At 37.6% G+C, this 15,675-nt stretch overlaps 1 protein-coding gene across 3 annotated transcripts in view; it reads right to left on the minus strand.

The window, feature by feature from the left end:
* The window catches only part of phactr2 (phosphatase and actin regulator 2), a 58,128-nt gene that overhangs the window by 24,073 nt on the left and 18,380 nt on the right, over nt 1–15,675 (minus strand). Inside the window, exon 1 of one of the 3 annotated variants that reach the window (XM_053502056.1) lies at nt 532–840. The exons of the other annotated variants lie outside the window; for them this stretch is intronic. Within the exon in view, the coding sequence (XP_053358031.1) occupies nt 532–574 (43 nt within the window). The 5' untranslated portion in view covers nt 575–840. Of the gene's footprint in view, nt 1–531; nt 841–15,675 lie in introns of those variants that run through there. 3 annotated transcript variants of the gene reach the window in all.

The raw sequence follows: 15,675 nt of genomic DNA on the forward strand, positions 1-15,675 counted from the left end.
GATCCAACTAAGGTCATTTTTAACTGTATTATTATTATTTTACCTCTGAGTGCATTTACTCAGTAAAAGGCAAACAGAAGCCTACAGTACTGCTGAAACTCTCCCAGAGTGTAGTGTAGGTTAAATGAAGACATTTAGGGAAACAGGGAGCTGTTTTATGTCGAATTAGTCACAGATTCTTAAATACAACTTCTGCACAACTTTAAAGAAAGGCTTAAGAGATTAAAAACGCTTTCCCGTTAACTTGCTTGCTTGTCTTGTGAACAACAACACCAAAAAAAAAAAAAAAAAAAAAAAGTTTCACTCAAGTCGTGAATCGAAAACCAAATCTACGCAGTAATAACGTGTCACACGCCTTCATGTCAGATCAGACGCTTCGGCTTGACGTAGTGCTACTTTATTACTATTTAGTGCGCGAGGACGCGGTTTGGGACGTGGCCAAACTTTCCTTCCACGTAGTGACTGTCAGTAAGTTTGAAAACACAAAAACACACTTACACAACACACACACACACACATACATAAACTCACCACCGGGTCCGTGAGACAGGCTGGACACTGATGTCTGGCCCATGACGGACGGTGTGCGCGCGCCGTTAACGGGCCGCTAAGCAAAAACACCGCGCGCGCTCCCTAAACAACTTCCGCTCCGCCGCCTCAGCACGCGACTCATCACCATCATCACCAGCGGCGGGCAGCCCAGCCCCGTGTCCCGGTTCGCGCGAGCTCTTCGTCTGAACAAATGAGCCACTTCAGTGCTCCGAAATAGCGAGCATTCCTTCACTCGGACTGCAGACAAACCCGCAGCAGCTCAGTGAGAGGAAGTGGCCTGACTCCTCCTTTCTCAGGCCCCTCAGCACTCAGCAGGGACGGGCGATACCACCGAGTTCCTCTTCCATCCCACAGCAGGGCAGAACGCACTAAAACCAGCACGATGTCAGGACTTGCTCATTATATGAAGCTGAGATTATACAAAATAACCATAAAAACACTAACAAAGCAAGTCATTTAGTTGAGTGGTCCCTGTCTTTACATCACAGTCTCTTTGTGTGTATACACAGTACAAGTCATAAGTTTGGACACACTTTCCAACTCAATGGTTCCTCTTCTTTAGTGTTTTTACAGTATGTTCTAGATTATTCTTGTCTGCCATGCAGAAGCCCCGGGTTCAGTTCCCACCCAATGCCCAAACCAACTGAATGGGATGGGAAAGGGTGTGTCAAGCGTTAAAACCATTTACATTTGAGCAGCATTTGCGTTTACATTTAAATTTGGGCATTTGGCAGACGTGGCATATCCGCACACCAATCTGTTGCCAAGTTGGTGTGTGGATCGTATGGTCCGCTGTGGTGACCCCCTCAATGGAAGCAGCCGCAAGACTAACATAAAACAATACTGGGGATTTCAGAATTATGAAATAATACATATGGAATTATGTAATCAATTTAGAAATAACACAGACAACAATTAATCAGTTGTTACGCGAAGGTCAGCTGTTTTGGAAAAGTTCGTGCAAGAACAGTATTGTCAAGTGCGTTTGAAAAAAAAAATCAAGTATCATGATGAAACTGACTCTCATGAAGAGCATCCCAGGAAAGCAAGACTAAAACTTACTGGAAAAATTCATTTAGAGTTACCAGCCTCAGAAATCACTAATTTATAGGACCTCAAATTAGAGCAGTTGTGAAGGCTTTACAGAGCATAAATTGCAAACGCATCTTAAAACCAACTGTTCAAATGAGATTATTGCATATTTTTGATGCCTTTCGCATCGGAAATTCAGGAAAGATATTAACCAGAAACAGTGAGAAAAAATTACGAGGCATTAGTGTTCAGGTCTGAGCAGATTAAATTAAAAAATCCACCCCTGGAACACACTGAAATGTCAGGTGAGCTTTTATTGTTGCTCTTTTGTTTAGCTGTTACACACTGAAAAGTCAGTTTTTTTCCAGGACCATGGTGCAACACAACAGTACAAAACAGAATACTACATGAAAAGCAGAATAGTGTGAGATGAGAGTGAGACCCTAAGTACGCAGAGCAAAACATAAATAAACAATATACAATAGATAAACAGTGCAGTGACAACAGGAAAGGTTTGTATGGGAAAGCTGTTGCAACAATGGGCTGTAAACCACTGACAAGTGCGACAGCAGTATTATATCAGCAATATTGACAGTAAATATTGATATTTATTGTTCAAATAAATGTGTATTCTCACTTCCGTTTTATATTTTTGACGATTCATTCCCATACAAGTCTGATGAATGACCAACAGGTTACTTCCACTTAGTTCTATGATGTATTTCTGTTATGAGCTCAAAGCTCACATGTCCATCAGCACTGTTTACATTCAGAAGTGCAGCAAGATCAGCGGGTTCATGTATGACAAACAACACAGTGTGACATATTTCTCCAGATTAATAACAAAAACTTTGCAATTGTTTTTACACACATGATAAACAACCTTGATGTTTATTATTGGAAGATCGTGGGTGTGTAATAATGCCACTACTATTAAAGTGAACAGGCCGGAAGCAGAAGTGCCATTTCAGTTGTAATGTGGAAGTAGTTCATCTGTTAATGCTCTTGTTGTACGGTAGCAGCACATGATCAGGAAACACACTTGTTTTTGAGTCAGCCTAGCTAGAGAATTAATGATAGGAGTTAATTTATTTTGAAGAGGGTGAAATTAAGGCAGGTGATGCCATTATGTGACAGGTACTTTTTATAAACTTGGATCTGTCAAATGCTGAAATGCCTTGCTAATTTGTCACTGTTTTTAAAGCAATGCATATACTATTTTTTTTTTATTTTATTATTGTAATTAGTCAGTTAATTTTTTTACTATCACATTCAAACAAAGAACTCCATGTAGGAAGCACAGGTATATTCTTAATGCAAAAGAATTTATTTTTGATTGATTAATTTTGATTAATCAAAACTTTGAACTTGCTTAAGAATGTAAGATTAATAAATCAAGATCGCACCAGTTGAAGTTTTGAAATGCTAAACTACTAAAGCTCTGCTGCAATGGTCTTTTTAAGTAGTAATGAAGCACGGACTAATTCCCACTGGTGCAACTGTAAAGGGATTAAATAAGAGATAAAAATACTTTTTTGTCATCGTAATGATACAACGAAATTTGTTTGGTAGGTCTCAGAGACCAGCAGCAGTAAAAAATGATTGTCTGAAATAAGAAAATATAAGTTATACTAATAACCAGTAATGATTAACTGTATTAGCAGATTGCAGATTGATACAAATAAATAAACCAAAAAGAAGACAGACCGTCATATGTGGTGATACAAAATTAGTCTTGAAACCTTTTGATAACATGGATCACCAGGCTGTACGTACAGTAACAGGGCGCACAGACCTTCATAAGTCAGTGTGCCAAAAGACATTGTCCTGTGTACATTGGGAGCTGTGCAACTGGTGCTATTATGCCCACATGCATTACCATCTTTGCTGTTTAATCATTGACAAAATGTCAGAATAAAAAAGCGACCATGAAATTCTGGGCAAAAACTGGGCAAATCTGCCACAGAGATGTTTGACATGATTAAGCAAGTTTGCAGTGATGCTGCAATGAGTCATTTGAGGTGTTCTGAGATAAAACTATCATTTAGCTTTATAACTGCTCCCAAACCAGTAAACAGATTTTCTACACTACCTTCATGTTACATTTTTAAACCAAGAAGTGCAAAGCTTGTGCTGTTATTGCAGGATGTTTACGAACTTTTGCACTTATTTGTACAAAGGATAAAACCTTTATTATTCTCTCAATAAAATAATTTGTTGCTAATAAAGCAGACCAGTGCTCAACCTCTGACTAAGTAGCCTATTCAGTTAGTTTTGACCAAAATTTTCTGCTTCACCTTTATGATTTTGTGCATGATTCACCAGTATAAAATGACTGACTGACTTTTGTGTAGACATAAATAAATAAATAAAATACACAACCTTTTTTTAAATCTAATGTCTTATGCTTTTTGATAGTGAGGAATGACCAGTAAAAGTAGTACTAATTATAGTGATCAATTTTGGTCTGACTCCATGTTTGTTTTGTCACACCCACTTTGCACAATCCAATCAAAAGGTCAATAATTTCTGCCTGAATATCCTGTTTCACTCAATAATGCATTACGTTACGAGCATAAAATGCATTATGATCCATTTCACAGTGTCTTTAAAGCAAATGTTTGGTATCAGTGCTTCTTTTAAGAGGATTAATTCTCAAAAGAAAATGCCCAGATTGATAGATAGTGATATATTGCTGTTATTATTCTCCACAAGTTAGCTTTTTTGACTGTCCACTAAGCAACAACAGATTGAATGAATATTTCGCCTTTAATATTTTGAAAGTAAAGTCTTTAGCAAATAACAAGAGACGAATCTAACAGAAGCAAATTGCATTTACGGAAGTGCTAAAACATTACACTGTGTACACTAAAGCATTGGATAAGTATGTATCCAATTATGTAAACATTAAAGCACTTTTTGTACTGTAAGTCGCTCTGGATAAGAGCGTCTGCCAAATGCCTAAATGTAAATGGATAAAATAAGACGTTGGTATGTATAATCAGCTTTTTTTATTTGTGCATTGTACTACTTCACATGCCCCTTTGCGATCAACAAGATTAATATCTGTAATTCTGCATATTTTACTGTAACCTCAAAGGTTTCAATGCAATCAGCTGTTCACTGCTGAAGTTGCTTTAACAGCTAGATTATGCTTGGCTTCCTGAAAAACAGGCCAAGAGCTCCGCAAACCGCTCTCCCCCCTCCCCTTTCCCTCCCTTTCCAGTTCGTTTCTGGCTTAGCGGCAAAGTAGTGTGTGTGTGTGTGTGTGTGTGGGAGGGATCCGGACAGGAAGTCTTACGGAAACGAGCCTGTTCTGGAGATGGAAAGCATTGTTCTCTATGCTGAAGTTCTCATCCAGCTGTGCCTCCCCACCCATTCCCGTCTTCCTGAGCGCTCTGCTCGTTGTCAGAATGCTGATCCTACAAACGAAGGGTGAAATCCGTGACTCAGTGCACGACACCATTTGGTAGTTGTAGCCATATTTATAGGGTAAAGGCTGCATTTGTATCACCTTACATCAAAGGCGTTTGAAACAAATGCTGGTCAGGGTTTAGAGGAAAAAAATGACTTACTGGTGAGCAGTGACTTCATGAAGTTTGAACCTTTGATTTCAAAATTTGGGTCTACTTTTTGTACAACATCCAAGTCTGCCACTGTTCTACTTTAACCGTGCTGACTGCTATCAATTATATTAATCTTGATCAGCGTTCACTTGTTGGTGCACTCAAAGCACGACAGAACTTTACGTCAGACTGATAGCACGCTCTGTCTGCTTCTGATCAACGCACACTCTGACAGGACTTGACAGGGCACCTTTTGTCTCTCAGAGACAAAAACACACATACTGTACACACATAAACCACAAAGTGGTACACAAGAGAAACTGATACACTGTCTGGGGTACCTGATACAGTATGTCGTTAAATATCTGCACATATAATTACATTAGACAGAGATTTCTTGGAACAGATCAACATTTCCCTTGACAAGTAATTATATAAGAATGGTTATACACCTACAAGCTGGAATACTTGGAGACAAGTTGCATGTACTGTATAAGTTGTATGTTTGAACCCTGGACAATGAAACGACGAAGATCAAGTGTTTAATCCCCTGCATCTCCATTGTTTTTTCATCTCCATTTTATCCTTAATTGGAATCAACAACATAAACTGGTCATCCATAACTTTCAAATTATGAAATTAAACCCACAAAGGTTTTGACTTCCCCTTGTGCCAATGTGGCAGCTCTGGCCCCTCAGTATTGACTCCACAGTACTTCAAGCGGTATGCTGTGGTGTTTGGCACCAGGACATTAGCATTGGATGCTTTGGGTGCTGTGGGTTACGGGGTTGGGCATTTGTGGATCGGAATTGTTTGTCCAGTGCATTTAATGGGTGATCAATCAGATTGGGATCTGGGGAACTTGGCAGCCATGGGCTCTTTGCCTGTTGGGCCCCATGCATGGCAGTCTATGCTGTACTGGGTGTTCTGGTTCCTTTCTATCATGGTCGGCACTGACCTTTTTTAACTATTTGTGCTACATTGGCTTTTCTGTGGCATCAGCCTGAACAGGCTGTGCTTTGGTCCCTGGGGGCATCAGTGTGCCTTGGGTGGCAATGATCCTGTCACGAGTTTACTGGTATATAATTGATAATCAGTGTTAATGTGCTAATGTTACAGTATGCAGTGTTAATGCTACAGTACAGCTGATCGGTGTATATCAAAAATATTTTAACATTTTAAAGAAGACTTTTTCATTATTTTATTTTCAGGAATTACTACATCCTGGTCAGGGTGGAGGTAGATCAGAAACAATAGCCGTAAATCAATGGCCAGAATCCATTGCACACTATGAATTTACACACGTTCGCACACCAATCCCATGCCTAGAGGCGATCTGATATAACCAATCCACCTACCAGCATCCGTTTGGTAGGTGAGGGAAAAGTGAAAACAAAGAGGACACCCACATAAATATTAAGCCAAACTTAGGATCCAGGAACCCATGAGCCACTGTGCCACCCACACCAAAGACTTATATAAATAAGTAAATTAAAAAATATATAATAATAGGAACTTTTTATCGTTAACTGTGTACAGAACTATAGACAGAATTTCATGTAGGACCTTTTCATCAAGCCTTACGACTTCTTATGAAATGCATATTAATAAGGGTGCATAACCATAGAAACATTATATATATATATTTTTTTTTTTGACATTTTAGGATATATTACTGTTTAATCTAAGTCTATCAGGTTTTTTTGTTTAATCGGTTTCTAGGAAGATGTCTATAGAATCAATAATCAGGTTGTTGATGTAGGCTTTGAAAAGTCGGATAATCTCTGCTTGCATGCTGACTCATAATGTCGTATAATGTTCTCTCGTTAGAGATCAGTTATAGTGGGTGTTGTAGTGAGTCACCAAATTGCAAAGCATCTTCTAAATCTTTTTTGGAAGTTTCTAGAAAACACTGCCATCTTTTGGTCATCTATTTACTGTTTCATACCTTTATACTAAGTCAGGGTCAGTCCCGAGCTAGAGAAGAGATTTCACTGCCTAAACACGCATGATTCAACTTAGTTGTTGGGGATTTTATGATGCCATGCCAGACTGGATATACAGAGGTTTAATCTAAGGGGAGATGTATAGGGATGCCATTTTCTGGATTAAAAAAGAAAAAAAAAAACAGTGTTATGAATCCGACACTTTTCCATCTCCACTGAATAAATACTGATAGGTAATCTCATTAAGCTGTTTTTATTATTATTATTTTTATTAGTTACGTTTGGACACTGCAACTGAAATACTATGACAAGTTTTATTCCCTAGGCTATAACAATTAACGGTTATCTACAGTATCAATCTCTTATCAATCATTTTGCCAAGAAAGGATTCAATTATCAAATTTCTAGAACATGAATATTTTATTTTTCCTAAACAAGACATTAGATTATACATGTTTTATTTAATTATATAATGTGTATTATATATTTTTAATATTTATATTTTTAGATTATTTAATTTAGATATTTATAGCATTATATATTATTACAATTATTTAATTGTCCATTATTATTATTATAATAGACTATTTAAGAGCAAGGTAATCATTGGTATGGGGAAAAAAGGGGTGTCTCAGATAATTGTTAAAAATAAAAAAATAAAAAATTCTCTGTGTTCTACAACATAAACAATCGTTATAACAGACTGCTGTCATGCTAGCAAATGCCAGCCCTAAATATTGATATAATTTTTTTCCCTTTAGCTATATTGACTTTAATTAATGCTTAGGTTTCCTTTATGTTTCTTTTCAGTACATGAGCAAGCAAATTGACCACAACAACATTTTTTCCTATATTTTTTAAACCAATTGTGCCAATAATTTTGGCCCTGAATATACAGTATACCTGTCTGTTTTTAACCTCCAAATCCACTTACAGCTTAAAACAAGACATGTATTCTTCATTTAAATCAGTCATCAGACTTTCTCCAGACAAAAATATACATAATTAGTTTGTACTAACCTTACATGAAATTAAATACACTATATGCCTAGATTATTCACATACCATGTTCTTCCTCCATCTGAGTTCAGATTATTGAAGACTTTAGTCCAAATTCCTGTGGAGTCAAATATCCAGAGAGAATAAAATCTTGAATGAGTGAGGAGGAAAACATCTATCCATCTGCTTTAGAGCAGAGCCTAAGTGCATATAAGAAGCCAATGATGGTACACACACCAAAGTATACCTTTCCACTCCACTTTAGCCTCCCATCAACACAAATGCAGCCCCCTAAATGTTAACGCTTGCAAATAAGCTACTTCCCATAATGAGGGCCAGCCCTCGCTCCGGTGCTCTCACTGCCGATGGAGAGTGGTTGATAGTAGCATTAGTGAGCTGGAAACACTGTTCACAGCAGCCACCAACGCATTCAGGAGACAGATCCAATCGAAATGATGACCACTGACGTCGGTGAAGTGCACCAGCAATCTACTAAAAGTGCTTGTTGGGAGGCAGCCCGTTGCATATAAATACAGCCGCTGCATCGACGCAGGCCAGGGTAGTAGAGTTCATCAATTATTAACTGGCAATCTCAGCACAAAATATCTGGTAATTATTGTTTAAGTGGTGCTCTTTAGTTCTTTCCTCTCCCCAAATGATTTATTTATTAACCGCAAGGCCTGAGATAAAGTTCTCAAGTGTTGGAAAAGATTTTTTTCTCCCCAGTTGGTGCACACAAATGTCTAACCAATGATGACTGGGAGAGGCCTAAGAGCATCACAGGACAAAGATCAGTGCAGTGTGTCGAACAAGTATAACCACAAACATTTTTTCTAATAAGTATAATTTGGATACAATGATAAATATGAATCTTGCTACAGCTCCATTATTGTAGTTACTGTATGTGTTTGACCTTTGACAAGTAATTTTGATTAAGGATATTATTTCTTTACGGATAGGTATCCAAGGGTACCAGTATACAGTATAGTATAAAGTTATTACTTCACTTTTAAATCCATGTTTTGTTATGTAAAAACATGATAAAAATTATTCGATCATTGAAGGTCTGAAGTGATTGTTTCCTGTATGACTTATCAATCTCTCACACCGTTATGGTCTGTTATTCTTGTTCCTGTTATTTTTTTATTGCACAGCTCTTTTAAGGTCCCACCATAGCATTTCAACTGTGTTGAGATCTGACCTTTTACTAGGCCATTCCAAAACATTTTCTTGTATCTTTCAATTATTTTATTTTTCAGCCATTCTGAGATACTCACCCCGGAAGACATTTACAAGAGACGCTGTTTGCAATTCAGGCATTATCAAAGATTCCTCTCCCCTAAATGGACTCATGGACTGTTCACTCTGCCACCATCGGGCAGGCACTACAGATGCATCAGAGCTTTTTAAAATAGCTTTTTTTCATCTGGCTGTTACTGCAACGAACAGCTGTTTATGGACTGTTAGCTAACACATCACTGCACTGTCACTCTCTGTATATATTTTACTGCTTTGTTTTTTACCGCTATGCATCTTTGCACTTTCAATGATTATGCTCATCATTGCACTACTGTATATTCCACATGTATTTATTCTGGATATACTTTACAAATAAAGAACTCACACGTGTACATATGTATATCCTGCTACTTTTGGGCATGTGATCTCCCAGACATGCTAATCACTGCAATGTTTGCACAGTTACTGCATTTCACTGTATTATACTGTGCACTATTATAGACAGACATATGCACATATATTCCACATCTTTATGTAATGCACCTTCTGTTTATTATAGCATATTCACTGCACAATGTTGCACAGTCATACTTTACATTACTATACCACTATATATATTTGTATTACCAAATGCATCTTATGTTTTTTTTTTTTTGTAAATAGGCCACTTATGCACTTCTGGTTAGGTGCTAACTGCATATCATTGGCTCTGTACATGTAGTCTGCACAATGACAATGAAGTTGAATCTAATCTAATATACAGTAGATCTACTGGTTTGCTTTGGATCATTGTTTTAATTCTGGTATACAGAGTAGTTCAGGGTTGACTCAATGACTGGACGGTGGCCAGATACTGTGGTTTCAAAGCAAGCCCAAATAATTATCCCTCCACTACTGTGCTTGACAAAACTTCTGCTTTTATAGAGGTCTGCGCACCTGCTGATGATAAATTAATCAAGGGCTGATGATTAGCAGCACCTGGCTAAACTTATCCACTTAAATTCTGTGCAGCAAAGCAGTAAGGGAGTACTTAGTATTGCCTACATTCTGTTTTTATGTTTGGCTTAATTTGAGACCCACTACGATCAGATGAACTTTGATCCAAAAAACATAACATTATAAGAGTTTTAATCATGACTGTGTGTTCACAGTGGTCGAATTGTAAAAAAAAAAATTTAAGGGGATGGTGTAGTCAAGTGATTTAACATCGACATCTGACCATTTAAAAAATGATTGCGAAATATATCACATTTTTAAGAAAGGTTTTATTAACAAAACATGCAATTGTCAAAACTATAATTTTATCCTTTCCAAGGCTTTCATCTGGGGAGGATTATAAGAGTAGAATAATAATCTACATAAACATTAGTAATGAAATAATTTAATTTAATAGTACTGTAGTTTTGTATGACTATGCACAGTCTCTCTCTCTCTCTCTCTCACACACACACACACACACACAGACACACAAACCATTAAATTACTATTATGGCATTTAAAAATCTATTTTTGACTCTTTTGTACTCAAGCATGTAGGTGAAGCCACAAAGTCTAATGAAAAAAAAAAAACCTCTTCTTTAAATTCAGAATGAAATGACACAAATTGGATAAGGAATGTCTTTTATAATCATTAAAGCTGTCAGTCATTTCAAAACCTCCCATATTAAACAAAATCCTTTTTTTATCACGTCTCCACTGAGAGGATTTGTGCTTATGTATCATACCTTCGGTTCTCTTCTGTTTAAGAGTTGCCAAAATGCGAACAGCACGAGCTTTTGAGCAACGCATTATAACATCAAATTCTGATTGGCTAATTGCTGTTATTTATAGTTTGTATAATATGTAATGAGTTTTGATATTTCATTTTCGTGACAAATATTATATAATACACAGCATTATTAATCTAAAGGGGATGGTAAGAGGGATGGTGGTTTTACCCCCCCTCAAATCGAGCCCCACATATAAATAAAAATGCAAAAGGGTTGTTTTTCTTTTCTTTTTTTTACCTCAAAATTAATAGTTAAAGAAACATAATTGTATGACAGGAAAAAAGAAATTTTGTATGACAATATATACTGTAAGGTACCACTTTTCAGACAAAAAAAGGAAGAAGCTGCAGGATTTTGCATGCAAAAATGAAACGGTTACAACATTCCTCAGAAGGACTGGGGCTAGTTCTGCAGGATGCTAATTCAGTTTAGTAGCTAATTCCCTTATAAAACTGCTCAAATTGTACCTGAGGCTACAGTGTTGTCACACCAAATACTGACTGTGTTCCAGTAATTACTGTTTACTAGGCTTTATAGGTTTTTTCAGAAGACATCCTTACTGCTCTACTTGCATATATGCAGCATATACTGTATACTGCAACACTAGCTAACCCAAGGGGACTGATGTAGTTACATTAGCTAATGCATGTCATTAGCTAGCTAACATCATAATGCATGAGCATAGTAGTGGCTACTAGGTAAAATAGGAAAACTTAACCTGACTAAACCAAACTCCATAACATCTCTGCTTCATTACTACACACTAAGTTACTAATTTCTGTATCAGTAGCAGCAAGTATAGAACATACTCATGCTAAATGTCGAAAAAAGTCTAGTGATCCATTCCTATGAAACAGTAGCATTTATTACTGCACAGTTTGTTGCACAAAATCATTGTAATATATGCAGTGTGATTTGTGAGTAATCTGAGTGTTTTGGTTCACACTCTCAGCTATAGTCTAAGGCACCTTTTGTTGATTTTGGATAAACTGATTAGGAATCACAGTTTTATCCATACTGTACAGTAGATAGTCCTCTATTGAACACTATATTGCTCAGTGGCTTCGTGACCATCTGTGTGTTATTGATTAGTTGTAGCACTAGAGCACTGACAAAAGATAAAGAGTTGATTCGAGATTCAGGATCAGAAAGTTCACATTTTGGTTTGTTAAAAGGTTCTTATAGCACAGTGCTGTTAATATGTGTTCTATAATGGTACTGCTCTGACAGACGATATTAATACCCTAATATGATTTAAATACATTATTGTTTCTATGCCATTAAGTCTAGCACAGTGGTCTTGTAAGGTGCATCATTGACATGTTCTACACCTGATAATGAACATAAGGAAAATGTATAATCATTGATATATAAAGAAATGTTATAAACTCTTTAGGAAACTTTAAAAAGACTTCAAGATTCTTAAACTTCTCCACGTAGGATAGGTTCTTCCTTGTCCCCTAAAAGGAGCATGCCATCCTGTTCCAGGAGATTGACCATAGGTTGGGTCCAGCTTCTGCAGTGATGCGTTGATGTACTGAATCTTAGTGGTGAAGAAGGAGCTGACTGAAAGAACAAGACCACGAATACAAGTGGTTGAAATTAGTTCCCTAATTAGGGTGGTCGTGCTTACCCCCCAAAATCAGGTGAGACGCTCGGAAATCAAGAAGGAGCTTGAAGTAGACCCACTGCTCTAGTCAGTTGACGTGATTCAAACACCTGATAAGCATGCCATTGCAGGCGTACCAGGCACAGCCAGCTGGACAGAGGCCCCAGGGCTAACCCAGGACATGCTGTAGGGATTATATATCTCAACTGGACTGGTTAGGAGGAGTTAGAGGAAGTAGCTGAAGAGAGGGAAGTTTGATCATCTCTGCTTCTCCTGCTACTACCACAACCCTGCATTGGACTAACTAGAGAATGGATGGGTGAATGAATATTGATGCACCAGCTCCAAATTGAAATGTTCTGCAATTTGCAACAGAAATCCAGATTTATGAGTCAAAGCAATATTTTTAGTAAATCTGTGCCCACTCCAGCCAGGAACCTATTTTTGTAGCCCTGACAACCCAGGGTTCAATTTGTTTTGTGTTTTAACAAGCTTATCTCCCATATACTTTGTAATATACCGCAATCCCTATGGTTGTTGTTGCTGCTGTTCTTTTTCTTCTTCCTTTGTCTTCTCCTGTTTAGCTGTTGCCATAGCAGGCCATTTGATGTTGCACGTTTAACTTTGCATCAGATGCTCTTCTAGACAAAAATCCCACCTTTCCATCCATTGGGAACAGCACTATGGATGCCTTGCATCCAGTGACGGGTTTTTGCTGGTTCCCCTTGGCTGGTTCCCTTTGATGAGAAGCTACTGTAGATGAGAATGTGATGGTGCTGAATTTTAAATAGCATTGTGCTTGTTCATTTAATTAAATTTATTACAGATGGTATAGGCTTCACATCTCACCCCAAAAATTACCTTTAAGTAACTCTATGCTTTGGATTATACACAGAGTGGAAAAACCGGACAGTTAGTAAACCTTTTAATGCTTTTGTCATGGCTCTTTTTTGCTGCAGGGCTTCCTGCTCATCGCTGAGGCACAACAAGGTATGGCAGATTTTGTCAATCAATATTTGACATCCGGCTATCCTGCCTCTAAGTGATTTCTTTCCCTAACCAAAATGGCTTTTGTTTGAAAATCTGGGACATTTAATAATAGCACATCACAGGAAGAGTGGAGAGCTTTAGGTTTCACAGTGGAGGGGAAACAGAGGCTAATGATGGCAATAACTTGCAGAGGATTTTCAACAACAGACCTAGACAATGACGATCATACCTTTTGCATAAAGCAGTACTGTATATCAAGCATTCTATTTTAGAGTCCATGAGTCAAATGATTTAAAATATGTTGTGATCTAAGGCTGCAAAATGTCACAAGCCAAAAAAATAATCTTTATTCTGATCTGCATTATAAGCTATGTTTACATTTTTGTTTGCACAGTAGTGGTGCCACATCACAGAGGTTTGCATGTTCTCCCATGTCAGTGTGGGTTTTTCTTGGTTTGTTTTCTGTATACCTCCTCCACCTTAGTAAGTGAATTGGCAGAGACACATTGCCCGTATGTGTGCATGTGTTTGCATTGTAGTGGACAGACATCCCTTTCCAGATCAGATTCCCTAACCATGATAAACAAGCTACTGATAATGACTGGTGGTGAATTAGACTCCGTCCTGAGCTCTGTGTGAAATATCTCATGTAACTCCAATCCTGCAAAAAGTTTCCTCGCGTTTCTCTGGTGTACTTACAATACTGAGGATTATTAGCGCCTGGGTGTGATTGTGTCTATAGGGTGTGATGGTGCCCAATGGTTTACTGGCTTCCCCATTTATTTTTCAGAGTGTTTCTTTCAACATGACAATTGACACAGGATAAAATCCAAGCATACAGCTGAGTACTCCAGATGTACTGTATGGTACTCGTAGGGTTAAAACCCCCATTGTTTCATTTATTTAGTCATGAGCTTAACCACCATTATGCCACCATTATGTTGCCCATAATACATTGCAGAAGTGCACTTTCCAATAATGTAGTGTTCTCTATCTGCTGAGAACATGCATCACGTATTTTTTTCGTTCAAAGATTTTAATACATCTCAGCTGTCACAGCACACAACCACGTCCTTTACTCCGTCACTGTTTGTGGACCTAGCACCTGAAATTGCACTGTATGTGTTGTGGGTGTGGAGCGTAGAGCTGTAGGATACAAATCTGGCTTTCTTAGATGAGTGTGATTGCTATTGCACAGGAAGCGAAGAAATTACTTCCAGAAGCCACAAGTCCAACTGCATCATAGTATTAAGTAGTTTTAGATTATTGTTGTTTTTTTTTTTTACCATGCAATGCACCATCATACAGAATGCACTAATTACATCCAAGATGCACACCTAATGAGGTTTAAATGTCAAAACCACACATTATACAGTACATAACAAGCAGACCACTTCCTAATAAATACAAAGTCACGTAGTCCAAGAATAAATCACCATGCACATCTGATTACCATTGTAAAAGCATCTGGGTAAAAACTCCTTGTCCACTTTTTTAGGAACACAATCATATGATTAGGCAATCAAGTGACAGCAGTGCAATTTACAAAGTCATGCAGATAGATAAAGCTCACTAGTTTGAGTTCACGTCAAACAAAAAATAAAGGAAAACATGATTTAAACGACTTTGACATTTCAAGGTTGTTGTTGCAAGATGGGTTTAATAATATATTTTTAAAAACTGCTGATCTCCTGGAATCTTCATGGAAATAAAACGGGAGCAGGAGTTCCATAACCGGACATTTCACCAGCAGAAATGCCTTTTTTATGCAAAGGTATGAGAATAATGTCCATGCATGTTTAAACTCACAGGAAGGCTATGACAACTCAAATAACCACTCTTTACAACCTCGCTGAACAGAAAAACATAATCATCACATATCACACAACATGTTGAACTTTGAAGTTGATGGACTAAACTCATCTAAACATGACAATTGCTTCAGCTAGACCAGGTGACGATTTGAGGAACAT

Source organism: Clarias gariepinus, chromosome 8 (genome assembly GCF_024256425.1).
Source record: "Clarias gariepinus isolate MV-2021 ecotype Netherlands chromosome 8, CGAR_prim_01v2, whole genome shotgun sequence".
In the NCBI taxonomy this organism is placed as follows: domain Eukaryota; kingdom Metazoa; phylum Chordata; class Actinopteri; order Siluriformes; family Clariidae; genus Clarias; species Clarias gariepinus.